Below are 17,702 nucleotides of genomic sequence, written 5' to 3'. Positions count from 1 at the left end.
CGGCGCTGGAGCCGCGCTGGTTCAGGTGCACGCAGACGTGCGTCAGCACGGCGTGGCCAGTTGGCCGGTTTTTAACCCGTGCGACACCGGGGCGGGTCGCTAGTTATTTCTATAAATGAGCAACCTCTTTCCATAGCCTGCGCCTGCCCTCTAGCGGCCGTAGGTAGCGCCGCGTCCAGGTCCCTCGCGAGCTGCAGCAGGTGCTCGGCGCTGGAGCCGCGCTGGTTCAGGTGCACGCAGACGTGCGTCAGCACGGCGTGGCCAGTTGGCCGGTTTTTAACCCGTGCGACACCGGGGCGGGTCGCTAGTTATTTCTATAAATGAGCAACCTCTTTCCATAGCCTGCGCCTGCCCTCTAGCGGCCGTAGGTAGCGCCGCGTCCAGGTCCCTCGCGAGCTGCAGCAGGTGCTCGGCGCTGGAGCCGCGCTGGTTCAGGTGCACGCAGACGTGCGTCAGCACGGCGTGGCCAGTTGGCCGGTTTTTAACCCGTGCGACACCGGGGCGGGTCGCTAGTTATTTCTATAAATGAGCAACCTCTTTCCATAGCCTGCGCCTGCCCTCTAGCGGCCGTAGGTAGCGCCGCGTCCAGGTCCCTCGCGAGCTGCAGCAGGTGCTCGGCGCTGGAGCCGCGCTGGTTCAGGTGCACGCAGACGTGCGTCAGCACGGCGTGGCCAGTTGGCCGGTTTTTAACCCGTGCGACACCGGGGCGGGTCGCTAGTTATTTCTATAAATGAGCAACCTCTTTCCATAGCCTGCGCCTGCCCTCTAGCGGCCGTAGGTAGCGCCGCGTCCAGGTCCCTCGCGAGCTGCAGCAGGTGCTCGGCGCTGGAGCCGCGCTGGTTCAGGTGCACGCAGACGTGCGTCAGCACGGCGTGGCCAGTTGGCCGGTTTTTAACCCGTGCGACACCGGGGCGGGTCGCTAGTTATTTCTATAAATGAGCAACCTCTTTCCATAGCCTGCGCCTGCCCTCTAGCGGCCGTAGGTAGCGCCGCGTCCAGGTCCCTCGCGAGCTGCAGCAGGTGCTCGGCGCTGGAGCCGCGCTGGTTCAGGTGCACGCAGACGTGCGTCAGCACGGCGTGGCCAGTTGGCCGGTTTTTAACCCGTGCGACACCGGGGCGGGTCGCTAGTTATTTCTATAAATGAGCAACCTCTTTCCATAGCCTGCGCCTGCCCTCTAGCGGCCGTAGGTAGCGCCGCGTCCAGGTCCCTCGCGAGCTGCAGCAGGTGCTCGGCGCTGGAGCCGCGCTGGTTCAGGTGCACGCAGACGTGCGTCAGCACGGCGTGGCCAGTTGGCCGGTTTTTAACCCGTGCGACACCGGGGCGGGTCGCTAGTTATTTCTATAAATGAGCAACCTCTTTCCATAGCCTGCGCCTGCCCTCTAGCGGCCGTAGGTAGCGCCGCGTCCAGGTCCCTCGCGAGCTGCAGCAGGTGCTCGGCGCTGGAGCCGCGCTGGTTCAGGTGCACGCAGACGTGCGTCAGCACGGCGTGGCCAGTTGGCCGGTTTTTAACCCGTGCGACACCGGGGCGGGTCGCTAGTTATTTCTATAAATGAGCAACCTCTTTCCATAGCCTGCGCCTGCCCTCTAGCGGCCGTAGGTAGCGCCGCGTCCAGGTCCCTCGCGAGCTGCAGCAGGTGCTCGGCGCTGGAGCCGCGCTGGCTCAGGTGCACGCAGACGTGCGTCAGCACGGCGTGGCCGGTGCGACAGTCTACCGACGGGAAGTTTGGAGTGTCCTCGCCACCGGCGGACGTGTCTTCTTCCTGTCACATATATATATATGTCACCGTAAAATTGTAAACACTCGTCATATTATAATCTCGCTAGTTACATTATAAACTGACTGTAGGGAGATTATAATCTAACCTAACCTACGTTAGATTATAAACTAACGGGTTCACAATCTTACGGTGTCATATGCAAATGTAAAATCTGGGAGACCGAGCTTTGCTCGGAAAACATAAAAACTCGAAAATGCGCGTTTCCCCAGAGATAAAACCTAGCTCGATTTTTCGCCCCCGAAAACCCCCATATAGCAAATTTCATCGAAATCGTTAGAGCCGTTCCCGAGATCCCCGAAATATATATACATATAAATAAATAAATAAATATGCCAGAATTGCTCGTTTAAAGGTATTAGATAGATATATTTTAACCTCGTAAGACCCAACGTGCATTACAATGTACACTGCGTTTCAATATAATTCGAACCTTTCCCTGCCTACATAAAGTAGCATTTCTTTTGTTTCATTGTTTTCTAAAACAAACGAAAGTCACCCTAATCTACTATACAACAAGGTTCCAATTAAAATTAGGGAAACTTTGTATGGTGGACCTTACGAGATTAAGCTGTACTAAAATCTTCGATTATTTTCCTCTTCTGATGATAGTTCATCCTCCAGGTAAATTATTAAAGCTCGGAACGGTCGTCCATTTTCTCTCCTTTGACCTTAGGGGCTGACGGTGAGTTTTTTTTTATTTACACCACAAAACATAAAATTAAAACTTAAAACTAAGATACGCCACAGAAACTTATAAAAGTGTATGACGCCGTGGAACTTTCCACATGTCGTCACCGTAAAAACGGCCTTTTTGCGTCCGCTATATGACGGCACCGCTTTCCTAGGAAACCAGAGCTTTAGAAGTCTAAACGACGTTACGTTGAACCTTCGCTGACATTGGTAGCACAGACAGTGGGGCTGTGACCCACTTACATCAATCCTGCACAACGCGCTGGCCAGCTTGTCCAACAGCTCGTCCAGCAAAGGCGCCTCCTGCTGTATCCTCGCCCCGGCCGTCAGTAGCGGTGGAATGAGAGACAGGCAATCCTGTCTATCTGTCACTTACATCAATCCTGCCCAACGCGCTGGCCAGCTTATCCAGCAGCTCGTCCAGCAACGGCGCCTCCTGCTGTATCCTCGCCCCGGCCGTCAGTAGCGGTGGAATGAGAGACAGGCAATCCTGTCTATCTGTCACTTACATCAATCCTGCCCAACGCGCTGGCCAGCTTATCCAGCAGCTCGTCCAGCAACGGCGCCTCCTGCTGTATCCTCGCCCCGGCCGTCAGTAGCGGTGGAATGAGTGACAGGCAATCCTGTCTGTCTGTCACTTACATCAATCCTGCCCAACGCGCTGGCCAGCTTATCCAGCAGCTCGTCCAGCAACGGCGCCTCCTGCTGTATCCTCGCCCCGGCCGTCAGTAGCGGTGGAATGAGTGACAGGCAATCCTGTCTGTCTGTCACTTACATCAATCCTGCCCAACGCGCTGGCCAGCTTATCCAGCAGCTCGTCCAGCAACGGCGCCTCCTGCTGTATCCTCGCCCCGGCCGTCAGTAGCGGTGGAATGAGTGACAGGCAATCCTGTCTGTCTGTCACTTACATCAATCCTGCCTAACGCGCTGGCCAGCTTATCCAGCAGCTCGTCCAGCAACGGCTCCTCCTGCTGTATCCTCGCCCCGGCCGTCAGTAACGGTGGAATGAGTGACAGGCATTCCTGTCTGTCTGTCACTTACATCAATTCTGCCCAGTGCGCTGGCCAGCTTATCCAGCAGCTCGTCCAGCAACGGCGCCTCCTGCTGTATTCTCGCCCCGGCCGTCAGTAGCGGTGGAATGAGAGACAGGCAATCCTGTCTGTCTGTCACTTACATCAATCCTGCCCAGCGCGCTGGCCAGCTTATCCAGCAGCTGGTCCAGCAAAGGCGCCTCCTGCTGTATCCTCGCCCCGGCCGTCAGTAGCGGTGGAATGAGTGACAGGCAATCCTGTTTACTGGTCCGCACGTAATCTTCTAGCTTTAACAATGCCTGGAATACAAAAGTCGATTATTGTGCTGGATATAACGGCTAATAAATGATTGATTAGTTGATTGAATAGGATCACCTGGAGAATCTAATAAGACATTCATCCAAATTTTCAATAAATTAAGCGAGGTTTAGACTAGCCAGAACTTCACGCAATTTTCATTACATTGCGGTATCTGATCAAACTTTTGAATGCAGTTTACCTTGATAGTCGGCAATGCAATACATACTTTCTATGTTTTATTATTTTAAGGTCCCCGACCCGCCCCGGCTTCGCACGGGTTACACAAAACCTTAACAAATTATTAAATTATTATTTAAAATTATTTTTATATATAATCGATGTAGCTAGGTTTTATCTCTGGGAAAACGCGGATTTTTGAGTTTGTAAATGTTCTCCGAGCAAAGCTCGGTCTACCAAATATTATATACGGATACACACAAACAGACAGACGCGGCGGGGAACTTTCTTTTATAACATGTAGTGATAAGACGATGGCAAATGTTTCCTTACGGCAGTGTATCTCTCGCAGGCTACCACCGGCGCCTCTAACAACACGTCAGCGAGCTGGCAACACGCCGCCACTAGTTTCTTGTTCACGCTGTCTCCCTCTTCCGCGCTCTCCTCTTCTACTTGGCAGAGAGCTGTGTGGACGTGCTCTAGTATCGCGGCCATGTAGGTGGATTCTTGCTCGTCTGATATTTCCGCTGAAGATGCAAAATATAGATCAATTAAAACTGGAGAAATTCACTGTCTTGGGTGGGACTTGAACCCACGACCACCGGATCGCTAGCCCGGTGCTCTTCCATATGAGCTACAAAGACCTTACCCAGTACAACGAATATTTCCACATTATACAGGGTTATTTTTGGACCGTTAGCCATATTTGAATATGTCATATTCGGTACACGGCGGGGAAGTTGATAACTCGAGATATTTAAGAAATTTGAACTTAAAATTAAATTGCATAAGGTTCATCTTCCATTTTTTCCCGCGAGTTATCAACTTCTTTCCGCCGTGTACGGAATAATGCATAATTCAATTCAATTTATTTATTCAATAAAGATAACACTGGACTGTACTGTACTGTATGGACCCAATACATTCCACGACTCTTCTCTTTCCGCACAGACTCTACAAACATCGCAAGCGCTTATTACGTCACATCGCATTAGAGCGTCGTTAATAATAGCGTGTGCCAACCGCCATAAGGTACCTTTACCAGTGGAACGTCTCAAATAAAACCTTGAAAAACTTACTGATTGCCGACAGGAAACCGTCAGTTTTGAACCCGTGGTCGGGGGACAGGATGAACGTGAGACAATCCGTGAACAGCTCCACGCAACCCAGCGCCGTCGTGTCGTCGAACTCGCACATGTCACGGAATCTGGTCAAACAAAACAAAAGTCATTTTGAGAAACTATTACTCAAATACGGATAAGACCGTAAAAGGTCTCGACACATGTTTATTAAATTATTATGTATTTAAAATGCGAAAATATTTAAATATTATACGAAACGTGCAGACACATCGCTTGTACATAATAGTGGCTTTGTTGGTGATGAGTTTAACCCCCTGCTTGTCGCTCAGTTCGACCACAGAGCGGACACAGCGCAGCGTCCAATGATGGGACTCTACAATAGTCCGATAGTAAGAGAGTGGTAATAACAGTTATCATTACATACCTGCAGACACACCGCTTGTACATAATGGTGGCTATGTTAGTGATGAGTTTAACCCCCTGCTTGTCGCTCAGTTCGACCACAGAGCGCACACAGCACAGCAACCAATGGTGGAACTCTACAATAGTCCGATAGTAAGAGAGCGGTAATAACAGTTATCATTACATACCTGCAGACACACCGCTTGTACATAATGGTGGCTATGTTAGTGATGAGTTTGACACCCTGCTTGTCGCTTAGTTCCACCACAGAGCGGACACAGCACAGCAACCAATGGTGGAACTCTACAATAGTCCGATAGTAAGAGAGTGGTAATAACAGTTATCATTACATACCTGCAGACACACCGCTTGTACATAATAGTGGCTATGTTAGTGATGAGTTTGACACCCTGCTTGTCGCTCAGTTCGACCACAGAGCGCACACAGCGCAGCGACCAATGGTGGAACTCTCGTGAGCTACGGATTCGGTTTCGTTGCTCAAGAGTGCACCATGGAACTTCTTCGCTAAAAAACATAATAGAAAATTTAAACAACGATTTTAGCACGATATTTTATAAATATGAATATTACAATTACTTCCCGACGTTTCGAACGCATCGTTGTGTTTTTGTTTGTAGAAATACCGGTGGAAAGTTCTTCTAGTGTAAGTTTTCGCGACTTCTTCCAATTAAATTAAATTAAAAGTGTTTTAACATATCATTACAAAAATCGACAAAATTGTAAGATATAAAACTAATAGTTTTATGAGTAACTATCGCAGTAACCGAAGCAGGCGTGGCTCACTCCGCGATTTCGTCGCTTTGCTACAGGTAGCTAAAAGTACAGTTCGTCCGTTCAGCCCCAATTTTGGGGAAAGCCATAAGCCGCGCGTGGCGCTGTCGCCACCTAGCGGCCATATCTGTGCTGATCGTAACAGACGCGTTTTGTTAGAGAGTGAGTCTTCTGTACTTAGTACTATTATTTATTCTGTGACCGAAGACAATAAAATTGTAAGACTTAGATCCTAAAACCTATGATTGTATAAAATTTCGCATTAAAATAAATAGAAAAGTTACCTATACAGTAGTTCCATCACTCGTAGACACACTTTCAGGTCCCAGACGCAGGGTAAAGTCTTGAAAGGTGCGCCTCTGTCTTTGGTCAAGCTCGACACCTTGACCGGTCTGTTTTCTTTATCCTGTGTCTTTTGACTCTTCTGTGACTTGACGGTTTCTCGCGTCTCGTTTAGAGTTGATTTACTGCCCTTCTTGCCTAATTTAGGTGTTGCCTAATGAAACAAAAAAAAAATATCATTCAGTCTGGCCATAGAGAAATATAAGTAAAGAAAGAGTGGTAACTCCATACATCAGTGTTCTTACTAAACTCGAGTTATTTCGTAGTCGACATCTAACGTCAATGTGTTTCTAAGAATTATCTGAGCGTCTACCGCGAACCACGATCGACGTGTTGCCTCTCTGTCACACTTATGTACGAACTTATAAGTGCGACAGAGAGGCAACACGTCGAACGTGGTTCGCGGTAGGCGTTCTGGTGCTTTATTTCGTGCACGGTGCGAAATAATTTATTTTAAGTTAAGTAAAAGATAAAAAAGATAAAAGATAGTTTATTCAAGTAGGCATAATTACAATGCGCTTATGAACGTCAAATAAAGCTAGGTAGACCGGCTCCAACCCTACACCTCTGCCCCGAGAAGATTTAAATCCCCCCTCAATTGGAGGAGGGTATCCCATTATGGGACCGGCAACAAACTCGGCGGGACACATCTTTTCAAAAATAATTACATCTTATAATTAACATGCATTACGAGAAAATAAGGAAAAAAAAATACAATTTAAATTACTATAGACCAATTCAAAACCTCAAACTTGTCATTTACACTTCGTGCTCTTAATGAGGGGTCCCGTGTCCTATAGTTCATACGCGTATCCTATTTTAGTACAGATGTACCTAGTGCATAATTGTTTTCCATCGTATTTTCACTGAAACGTTCGTATTTGCCATGCTGCTTCAGTCCAGGGATGTTGCGGATGCAGATTTTTTGACATCCGCGGATGCGGATGCGGATGCGGATATTTAAAGGCTCACATCCGCGGATGCGGATGCGGATGCGGATGTCAAGATTAGGTACTTAGAAAACGTCAAATATTACATTTTTAGTATTTTTTAATTAAAAAAAACCGAAACGTTTAGTATTTGAGCAAGAATATAGGTGAGCGTTTTCCAAAAAAAGTGTACATGTCATTCATGTCTTCAAAATATTGACTTCTTGGGCTCATTTTACTCCGAATCATTTGTACATTCACGCCTCATACATGAAAAAAGTGTCCCAAAATGTTGTATGAAAAAAATTTTTTCCAGTGTGTTCATACAAATAAAAAAAAATTCATACAAGAATGTGACGATCAGGAAAGGAAATTTTTGGACACATTTTTTTATGTATGAGGCGTGAATGTACAAATGATTCTGAGTAAAATGAGCCCAAGAAGTCAATATTTTGAAGACATGAATGAAATGTACACTTTTTTTGGAAAACGCTCAGGTGCGTTATATTTAAATATCTGGGTGACCGAGCTTCGCTCGGAAAACATATAAAAACTCGAAAATGCGCGTTTTCCCAGAGATAAGACCTAGCTAGATCGATTTTTCGCCCCCGAAAACCCCCATATAGCAAATTTCATCGAAATCATTAGAGCCGTTTCCGAGATCCCCGAAATATATATATAAATAAACAAGAATTGCTCGTTTAAAGATATTAGATAGATAGATAGATATAAACAGCAACTTCGCCGACTTTTCTGGATCTAGCTAGACGATTTCGTTATAGGGGCATTTCATATGAAGCGGACAGGAAAAAAAAAGTGAGGTTCCCGAATTTGTTTATATTTGGTTTAGTTCTTCTTCTAGTAGGTATAAAACCGGACGCCAAATATTTTTTATATATGACGTTTATTTTAAAAATTATGAGCCTTTCAAAAATTACCGTAATTGAAATTCCGATTTTTTTAAAGTCGAATATCGAATAATTAAAATATATAACTTGTTATTAAACCAAGCGTTTTGTATAGAATTTTTAATGATCTTTTCAGCGAAGAAATCAATTTTGAAAAATAAATAAAAAATAATGGTTAAAACCGGAAGTAAACTTTTCGAAACCATTTTTCGAAAACTTTGACCAGTTTTTTTTTATTTATTTTTATCTTAAAATATAGCCCTAAGTATGTACAAAATACACTAGAAGTTGCAGAATGGGATCTCCATTGGTTAAGACAATAGGTCAATAAATGTACATACATGTCGCCCTGAGTGCGACGTACCGTACTGGTAATTGGTATACATACATATAGCAGCTGTTTAGCTTATAATTCTTATTGTAAAATAATAAAAATTATGAAATAAACTGGTTAGAATTGTTGACTTTCTTATTTCATTATGTTATGATTTACCAGCAGTCTTACTAAATACATGTTCTTATAAGTAAAACAGCTGCTATATGTATGTATACCAGTACCAGGGATGTAACGGATGTGGTTTTATCGGAACCGAAAGCGGAACCAGATGTTTTAAATTTAGTTTATCGGAACCAGAAACGGAATCGGAACCGAAAACGGAACCGGAACCAGAACCGGAGCCTGAGTCAGTACTATCAGTAGGTATACATTACACAACACAACACATACAATGATATATAACCATAGATAGGTTATACTCATACTTGAGGAGCATAAAAAATACTTCCATATTTATTTCTGTGCCTACGAAGAAATCTGTTATTTTTGATTAATTTTCTAATTCCATCCATCCTTCTCACACTTGTTGTTAAACATAAGGTCGTCTCTTTCTCTTTCGGTGTGCGGGAGCTCGTTAGCACGTGCACATTTCTCGCTTGTCCAGCCGCGACTAAAGGCAACTTGTCCAATTTGTCACAAGTTAAGCGCTTCAATTTGGGAACGCCTATAACCTATCTTGAGTTATAAATCATTGAACACATACGAATAGGTACTTTAAATTCGAAAACACGGATAAACCAGAACATCTAATTACTGCAGCACGTGGCAAGCGGGGCTATGAGCGAATGACTGGTATAAACCTGTTTGTTTTTGATGTACACCGCTCATGTCCCGCTGCCGCGCTAAGCATTGACATCCGATATAACTTCCGTTTCAAAAGTAACGGAACCGGAACAGAAACGGATGTGTAATACCAAACGGAAGTTCCGACTTAAAGCCCTTGCTACACGGTCGCCGACAAGGCCCTCAGACCGCGTGGCCTTGGTCTGGACGGACCGTGTAGACAGTTGTTTCCAATAAAATTTGACCAAAACTGACCAAGGTCAGACCAAGGACAGACGGTTAGAAGGCTTGTCGGCGACCGTGTAGCAAGGGCTTAACGGAAACGGAGCTCTGTAACATCCCTGACCAGTACGGTACGTCGCACTCAGGGCGACATGTATGTACATTTATTGACCTATTGTCTTAACCAATGGAGATCCCATTCTGCAACTTCTAGTGTATTTTGTACATACTTAGGGCTATATTTTGAGATAAAAATAAATAAAAAAAAACTGGTCAAAGTTTTCGAAAAATGGTTGCGAAAAGTTTACTTCCGGTTTTAACCATTATTTTTTATTTATTTTTCAAAATTGATTTCTTCGCTGAAAAGATCATTAAAAATTCTATACAAAACGCTTGGTTTAATAATAAGTTATATATTTTAATTATTCGATATTCGAGTTTAAAAAAATCGGAATTTCAATTACGGTAATTTTTGAAAAGCTCATAATTTTTAAAATAAACGTCATATATAAAAAATATTTGGCGTCCGGTTTTATACCTACTAGAAGAAGAACTAAACCAAATATAAACAAATTCGGGAACCTCACTTTTTTTTTCCTGTCCGCTTCATATGAAATGCCCCTATAGGTAATGACGAAATTACCTAATAGCACTTACGCCGCCGCTAAGACGTTCCTGTACCGACTTGTTCGACATCCGCATCCGCATAAGCTCCGCATTGATTTTATGCGGATGCGGATGCGGATGCGGATGTTGAAAATAATGCGGAAGTTCCGCGGTTGCGGATGCGGATGCGGATGTTCGCAACATCCCTGCTTCAGTCAACCTCAGTACCTACTTATAGTACCGAGACTGACTGAAATAGCAAGACACATTCGTACCAGGGATGTTGCGAATATCCGCATCCGCATCCGCAACCGCGGACTTCCGCATTATTTTCAACATCCGCATCTGCATCCGCATAAAATCGATGCGGATTTAATGCGGATGCGGATGTGGAACAGGTCGGTACAGGAACGTCTTAGCATCGGCGTAAGTGCTAGACTGCTAGGTAATTTAGTCGTTAACCAAAAAAACCTATTAGAAATGAGCAGTCAAGCGTGAATGGGACTTAATGTACGGAACCCTTGGAACGCGAGTCCGACTCGCACTTGGCGGGTTTTTTGAAATAAGTTACTAAAATGTAATATTTGACGTTTTTTATGGTACTATCTTGACATCCGCATCCGCGGATGTGAGGCTTTAAAAATCCGCATCCGCGGATGTCAAAAAATCGGCATCCGCAACATTCCTGATTCGTACGTTTCCGTGAAAATACGATGGAAAACAATTATGACTATGTAGTCGTAGATATTAGCATACCTTAGTGTTTTCCAACAGCTGAGTGTACCCCTTGAACAGACTGAGCACAGTGGCGGTTCTAGGACTCTCCCGGTCCCACTTCATGACCTGGTAACCGACCAGCGCCTCGTACGACGACAGCATCTGCTGGACTTTGAAGCTCTTCGCCTTGGATTCAGGGGTCAGGTCGGAAAGGCCTACGTCATCCTGGAAAACAAAAATAGTTTTTGAAGTGAAGACTTCTTTAGCGGCGCTGTCCACTTTTTGAGATGGCGAAAAAATGTTAAACTCGCGACAGGTCACGTGACCGACAGATTCGTAAGACGGACCTGATCGAAAAACAGTTACAATATCATTGAGTTTTCACTTCTGCCAGCACTCCCGGAGTGCACAACGGGTTGCGGGTTTTTTTTAACAAGCAGAAACGTCTGCGTACCATCCAGAGATCCAGAGGCCGTGAGTTCAAGGCAGTAATATTTCCACTTTTTTGATATAATAAATGAACACATATCAGTGAAAGAATAAGGATCAAAGTCAAATGGCCTTCTAACAGTTTTAATCTTCTGTCGAAAGATGGCAGTAAATGTACTGTGGCATAGTTTACTTTGACAATCCGCCTCATTTCAAATTCTCTTTGCAGAAGATCGAGTCTGTGCGGTAAGAGATGAGTCGTAGAATCTATTGGACCCCATACATTTCACGACTCTTCTCTTTCCGCACAGACTCTAATAAAAAATAGTGTTACCACTTCAATATGTCCGAACCGCTCGCTGTCACATATCTTGGCCAGGTCTAGTGCCAGCTTGCTCCGCAGCACGGCGCTGCCGTTGTCGGCCTGGCTGGCTAAAATGTCTTCTAACTCCTCATCTTCCTCTTGAAGGAACTGTGCTGTCACGTACAGAAGGTGAGATATGGGCTCCTGGTGATAAATGAAATGAAATGAAATATTTTTATTTCGAACATAGGGTTAGGTATTACAATAACTTATATCTATAGTTAGTATTATAATTACGACAAAACAAACAAACAAAACAAAACATTTATAGCTTTCGCGGCGGAACAGCAACAGGTGAGTGTAGCTGCACACACCGCTTGACCAGGGGCGAGTCCCAACGCTGCGCCAGCGTACTTAGGATGCAGTTCGTGCTGCTTCGGCTGCGATTGAGGAGTGACGCGCATCGCTTTCGCATTATGGCGAAAAAACAGTCTGTTCGAGCCACAGCAAACATTGCTGAGGCACTACAATACCGCGGCAACCTAAACAGCATCCTAAATGCATCATTGTACTGGACACGCAGAGCGCCATACGCCCGCTGCGTAAAATTAGCCCACAGACCGCACGTGTAGAAAGTTTGACAAAAAGCTTTGAACAAAATTAACTTTACTTCTTTACTGCCACGTGCGAACCTGCGGGATAACATGTTACAGCGGACACACAGCGCTCGGCGCTCCCGCTCGATGTCCTCGTTGTCAGACAGTGTGTCAGTGACCCAGTGGCCCAGGTACTTAAATTTGTCCACTCTCTTTAACGGAGTTCCGCAAAGCTTAACCTCCTGCATTCGGTAACTTTTATTGCCTGATTTAAATTGCAAGAGCTCGCTTTTAGACGCATTGTACCTAAGCCCATGGGCCTCAGCATACACTTCGCAAATGCCTAACATTTTTATTAGACCTCCCATCGAGGGGCTCAGCAGCACCATGTCATCAGCATAGCTTAGGTTGTTGACACATACGTGTTCTATGTGACATCCAACACAAGCGCTGCTGAGCTCCTCGATGAGGCCATTCATATATAAATTGAACAATGTAGGAGAGCTCAATCCACCCTGTCTGACCCCGCAGTGCATCACGTACTCCTCGGACAATGAGCCCGCCCACTTAACACTGTTTTTTTGGTTACCATACCAATGCTGAAGCAGTGAGATGACGTCACGGGGGACCGTCGTGTCCTTGAGTAATTTCCTCCATAATAGGTCGTAAGACACCATGTCAAACGCTTTTGACAAATCCAAAAAACAGGCAAATACCGGCGTCTCGCGCGACGTATAGTAGTGGACGGTCTGCTTAAGACATAGGATTGCACTTTCAGTCGATAAACCCGGCCTAAATCCAAATTGAGCATCATTTAGTTTAATGTTTTGTCTTAAAATGTCATCAAGCAAACCGTCCAGCACCTTGGCCACAACCGTGGCGAGCGATATCGGCCTGTAATTGGATATGTCAGAAGCGTCCCCTGTTTTATTTTTTATGACAGGCACAACAGTTGTTTTCACAAGTTCTTCGGGTAGGTAACTATGACTAATACATAGGTTATAAAACATTGACAAGACTACTGGTAAGTGCACACCCGCATGCTTGAGATGCTCAATACTGAGGCCGTCATGTCCTGGCGATTTTCCCCTATGCATCTTACTAATTTTACCAGCTACTTGCTTGGCCGAAAATCTAACGAGCTGGGTGCCGACTTCAGCCTCAGCATCAAGCACCCCAAGCGCTTGGTGAGTGAATCCGGCTGTGAAGTGTTGCTGGAAAGCATTAGCGATGGCAGAGGGTTCTGAATAGTTGGCGACACTTACAGGAAGGCTAGCCCTAGAATTTAATTTAGCGGTGTTTTTCCAGAATTTTCCAAAGTTCCGATTAGAATAATTTTTAGCAATAATGTCCATCTTTATATCATGCTCATGTTTCTGACAGTATTTTAACTTGTTTTTAAAAACTTTTTTAGTTTCACGCATCTTATTGTAGACATAGCCAGCAGCCGGTTTACCATAAGTTACCCACCACTGAAACCAAAACCGAGCCTCCCGGTGAGCTTCACCGACGTGTAAATTCCAGCCCGTTATGTACCTATTTTTTCCACGCTTAACACAATTATAGGACTGTTTTGCGGCTAATTTTAGTATAGATATTATATTATTATACAAATCTCTTAACTTATTTTTATGATCGGTATTTGAACACATCCTATCTGCGCAGACCGAGAATTCGGTAGGAAAGTTAATATCCTTAAGTTTATTCGTACAACAATTCGTATATTTTTCCACTTGTACCTCGTCCCGTTCACCCCATTGCACCTTATCAAAGGAATATGATTGATGATTAATTTGAACTTTTGCCTTAATCAGCTTAAAATCACATTCCAATAACAAAGGGCAGTGGTCGGACCAATAAACATTGTATAGCACTGCCGCACTAACAACCGTTGTTCGCGCGGCATTCGTCACCACACAGTGGTCCAGCCATCGTCTAGAACCGTGGGCATCACTGACGTAGTGTAGGTATCACTCGGTAACATATCCATATCTACACATGACAGGTACTGTTCGGAGCAAAAGCTTAAAAGTTCACGTGAGAACAACTCACCCGGGTGCGCGTTGAAGTCCCCAAGCACGAAGACGGATTCCACATCGTTACTTTCCACAATCGACTGAATTTCACCCAAACATTCCGTAAATTCACTTACGTTATCCGCGCAGTCAGTCGGCATATATACCGACATAACAATCACCGACCGGTCATTGAGTACTATCCTGATAGCCACTAGCCGCACACTATTGCACTGAATGACCGATAAGAAATAGTTATTTACGATACAAGTGCGAAAAAGAGGAAATTTCTAAACGAGTGGCGATAAATTAAAACACGACCGAATGGAGTGTTTTAAATCGACACGAGTTGCGAATTACCTATTCGCACGTGTATCGTACAATATTTTACAGTACATACCTATGGCACTTTAAAGTTTCGACGTACGCACGAAAAGTGCTATTTTACGCACTAGCGCGGAAAAGTTGCCCCATATGTAAATACATAACTTTGTTTTACAAGGGGGCAAAGTTGTTGTTTAACCGCTCGTGCTAATATTGATATCCGAGCAAGCGAAAGATTCCAAAATTGAAAATGCCTAATCCGACCCAAATACGTAGAAAATGACACACGTCAAAGACAAACAGTGTGCATGTTCTCTATCTCTTTATTGTGTACAATACGCACCGCGCTAGTTGTGTGCATGCACAATTTGGCAATTTGATCTTGTACCTAGGCAGAGGGGAAATAGTGCGAATGCAGACTCCCTTCCGTGTTACTCGAAGACTTCGTCCAACTCTAATTTCTGTATTTTATAGTAAAAATCTAAAAGGTGTAATAAATGTAATTTTACGAAATGGAAATTTGTCAAATAACACTTGTGTAAAAGTGTGTACTAACCACTAACACGGCGGTGGGTCCGTTAATGAGCACACATTTGTCCCAAAGCACTTGGTCCTCCTCCAGGTATATGGCGAGGTGCTCGTTCAGGAACTCGAGCACGCACTCGTGGAGCCCCGGCTTGTCTTTCACACACTCGTACAGTCCTGTTATAACAATATACAATAGAATACCCTTCGGTATACAAGAAAATAAAAAGGGTTACTAATGCTATAGATAATTAGGTAGTCATAATCTTAAGAGGAAAGAGGACGCCCGTTTCTCCATACAAACGTAGTCCCCATTTTCCTCTCTGGATATTGCCATTATGGAAAATATTATTACATAATTCGATGTAGGTAAATTACCTAACCATTAGCTATGTGCCTACGTTCAACTTTTTTCGATTTTTTGATTATGGTAAAAATTAAAAGCGAAAAACACATTTCATACAAATTCACTAACCTAACCTCTCTTATAATTGAAAAATTGAAAAAATTCAAACATAGCTGTGGTTGATATACAACAATTTGTGTCAAAATATTTTCAATAATGTCCAGATAGGGAAATGAGGACTAGGTACGTAAAGTGTACCTTTTACGTTTGTATGAAAAGGCGATTTTGCGCGGATGTCCACTTTCGTCTTAAGCCATTGGAACAAAACATTCGAAAAATTTAATTAGAATTTCCAACTTTTAAGGCTAAAAATGTTCGTTTATCCATGGCTGTATAGATTTTTTTGAAACAGCGATACAATTTATACGTACTAGTGTAGAGCAGTTGTTTGACAGCCGCGTCCTGTACGAGGCACCGTCGCAGTATCGACACCACCTCCAGACATACTGCCTCGTTGCGCACGCTAGACGCCGCACTGTAACAATAGGTATGTTATTATTTAACCGAAACAAAAGCCTCTTTCTTTAGTATATGATTATAAAGAAAAAAACCCCGCCAAGTGCGAGTCGGACTATATAAATAACATGTTGTTAAATATGCCAGATAAAGAAATATGGAGACTTTTTTTTGGTTCCTGACAGTTGGAACCCTTTATAAAAGCAAGAGGTCACATTCAGTGCCGAAAATCCGACTATCGGGTATTTTATGATTTCTTTCCCAGGCCGGACGAGTCGGGATCGTGGTACTACAGCTTTATGACGGAATGTTTGTGACCTGGCGCGGATGCCTTGTTTGGCTGGGTGGCAATGACTGTGTTAATTGAACGGGTCTTACGGTGCGTCGGCCTGTGTGGAGTGCACAATAGTGAGCTGTGTCAGATACGAGGCGTGGCTGTCCTCGCTGTACGTGCTCTGGCTGCTGCTGAATGTGCCGGACACCTTCACGTGGCGCAGGACGGTCAGGGGACCGGACAGATGTACTTACGGTGCTCCGGCCTGTGTGGAGTGCACAATAGTGAGCTGTGTCAGATACGAGGCGTGGCTGTCCTCGCTGTACGTGCTCTGGCTGCTGCTGAATGTGCCGGACACCTTCACGTGGCGCAGGACGGTCAGGGGACCGGACAGATGTACTTACGGTGCTCCGGCCTGTGTGGAGTGCACAATAGTGAGCTGTGTCAGATACGAGGCGTGGCTGTCCTCGCTGTACGTGCTCTGGCTGCTGCTGAATGTGCCGGACACCTTCACGTGGCGCAGGACGGTCAGGGGACCGGACAGATGTACTTACGGTGCTCCGGCCTGTGTGGAGTGCACAATAGTGAGCTGTGTCAGATACGAGGCGTGGCTGTCCTCGCTGTACGTGCTCTGGCTGCTGCTGAATGTGCCGGACACCTTCACGTGGCGCAGGACGGTCAGGGGACCGGACAGATGTACTTACGGTGCTCCGGCCTGTGTGGAGTGCACAATAGTGAGCTGTGTCAGATACGAGGCGTGGCTGTCCTCGCTGTACGTGCTCTGGCTGCTGCTGAATGTGCCGGACACCTTCACGTGGCGCAGGACGGTCAGGGGACCGGACAGATGTACTTACGGTGCTCCGGCCTGTGTGGAGTGCACAATAGTGAGCTGTGTCAGATACGAGGCGTGGCTGTCCTCGCTGTACGTGCTCTGGCTGCTGCTGAATGTGCCGGACACCTTCACGTGGCGCAGGACGGTCAGGGGACCGGACAGATGTACTTACGGTGCTCCGGCCTGTGTGGAGTGCACAATAGTGAGCTGTGTCAGATACGAGGCGTGGCTGTCCTCGCTGTACGTGCTCTGGCTGCTGCTGAATGTGCCGGACACCTTCACGTGGCGCAGGACGGTCAGGGGACCGGACAGATGTACTTACGGTGCTCCGGCCTGTGTGGAGTGCACAATAGTGAGCTGTGTCAGATACGAGGCGTGGCTGTCCTCGCTGTACGTGCTCTGGCTGCTGCTGAATGTGCCGGACACCTTCACGTGGCGCAGGAC

At 45.5% G+C, this 17,702-nt stretch overlaps 1 protein-coding gene and 1 non-coding gene across 2 annotated transcripts in view; both read right to left on the bottom strand.

Annotated features, from left to right (window-relative positions):
• The window catches only part of LOC134650800 (uncharacterized), a 36,916-nt gene that overhangs the window by 5,531 nt on the left and 13,683 nt on the right, over positions 1-17,702 (bottom strand). Inside the window, exons 17-27 of the mRNA XM_063505734.1 lie at positions 16,068-16,171; positions 15,322-15,467; positions 11,861-12,034; positions 11,137-11,322; positions 6,538-6,749; positions 5,816-5,986; positions 5,057-5,184; positions 4,311-4,504; positions 3,541-3,799; positions 2,713-2,834; positions 1,560-1,761 (exon numbers count right to left, since the gene is read on the bottom strand). Coding sequence (XP_063361804.1) covers positions 1,560-1,761; positions 2,713-2,834; positions 3,541-3,799; positions 4,311-4,504; positions 5,057-5,184; positions 5,816-5,986; positions 6,538-6,749; positions 11,137-11,322; positions 11,861-12,034; positions 15,322-15,467; positions 16,068-16,171 — 1,898 coding nt within the window. The remainder of the gene's footprint in view (positions 1-1,559; positions 1,762-2,712; positions 2,835-3,540; positions 3,800-4,310; positions 4,505-5,056; positions 5,185-5,815; positions 5,987-6,537; positions 6,750-11,136; positions 11,323-11,860; positions 12,035-15,321; positions 15,468-16,067; positions 16,172-17,702) is intronic.
• Trnaa-agc (transfer RNA alanine (anticodon AGC)) lies at positions 4,549-4,621 on the bottom strand. The gene has a single exon. It is a non-coding gene; the product is annotated as a tRNA-Ala (tRNA).

The sequence above is a fragment of the Cydia amplana genome, chromosome 9 (assembly GCF_948474715.1).
Source record: "Cydia amplana chromosome 9, ilCydAmpl1.1, whole genome shotgun sequence".
Lineage (NCBI taxonomy): Eukaryota > Metazoa > Arthropoda > Insecta > Lepidoptera > Tortricidae > Cydia > Cydia amplana.
Note: the sequence above shows the minus strand (reverse complement) of the source record. Positions and strands in the feature narration are given on the sequence as shown.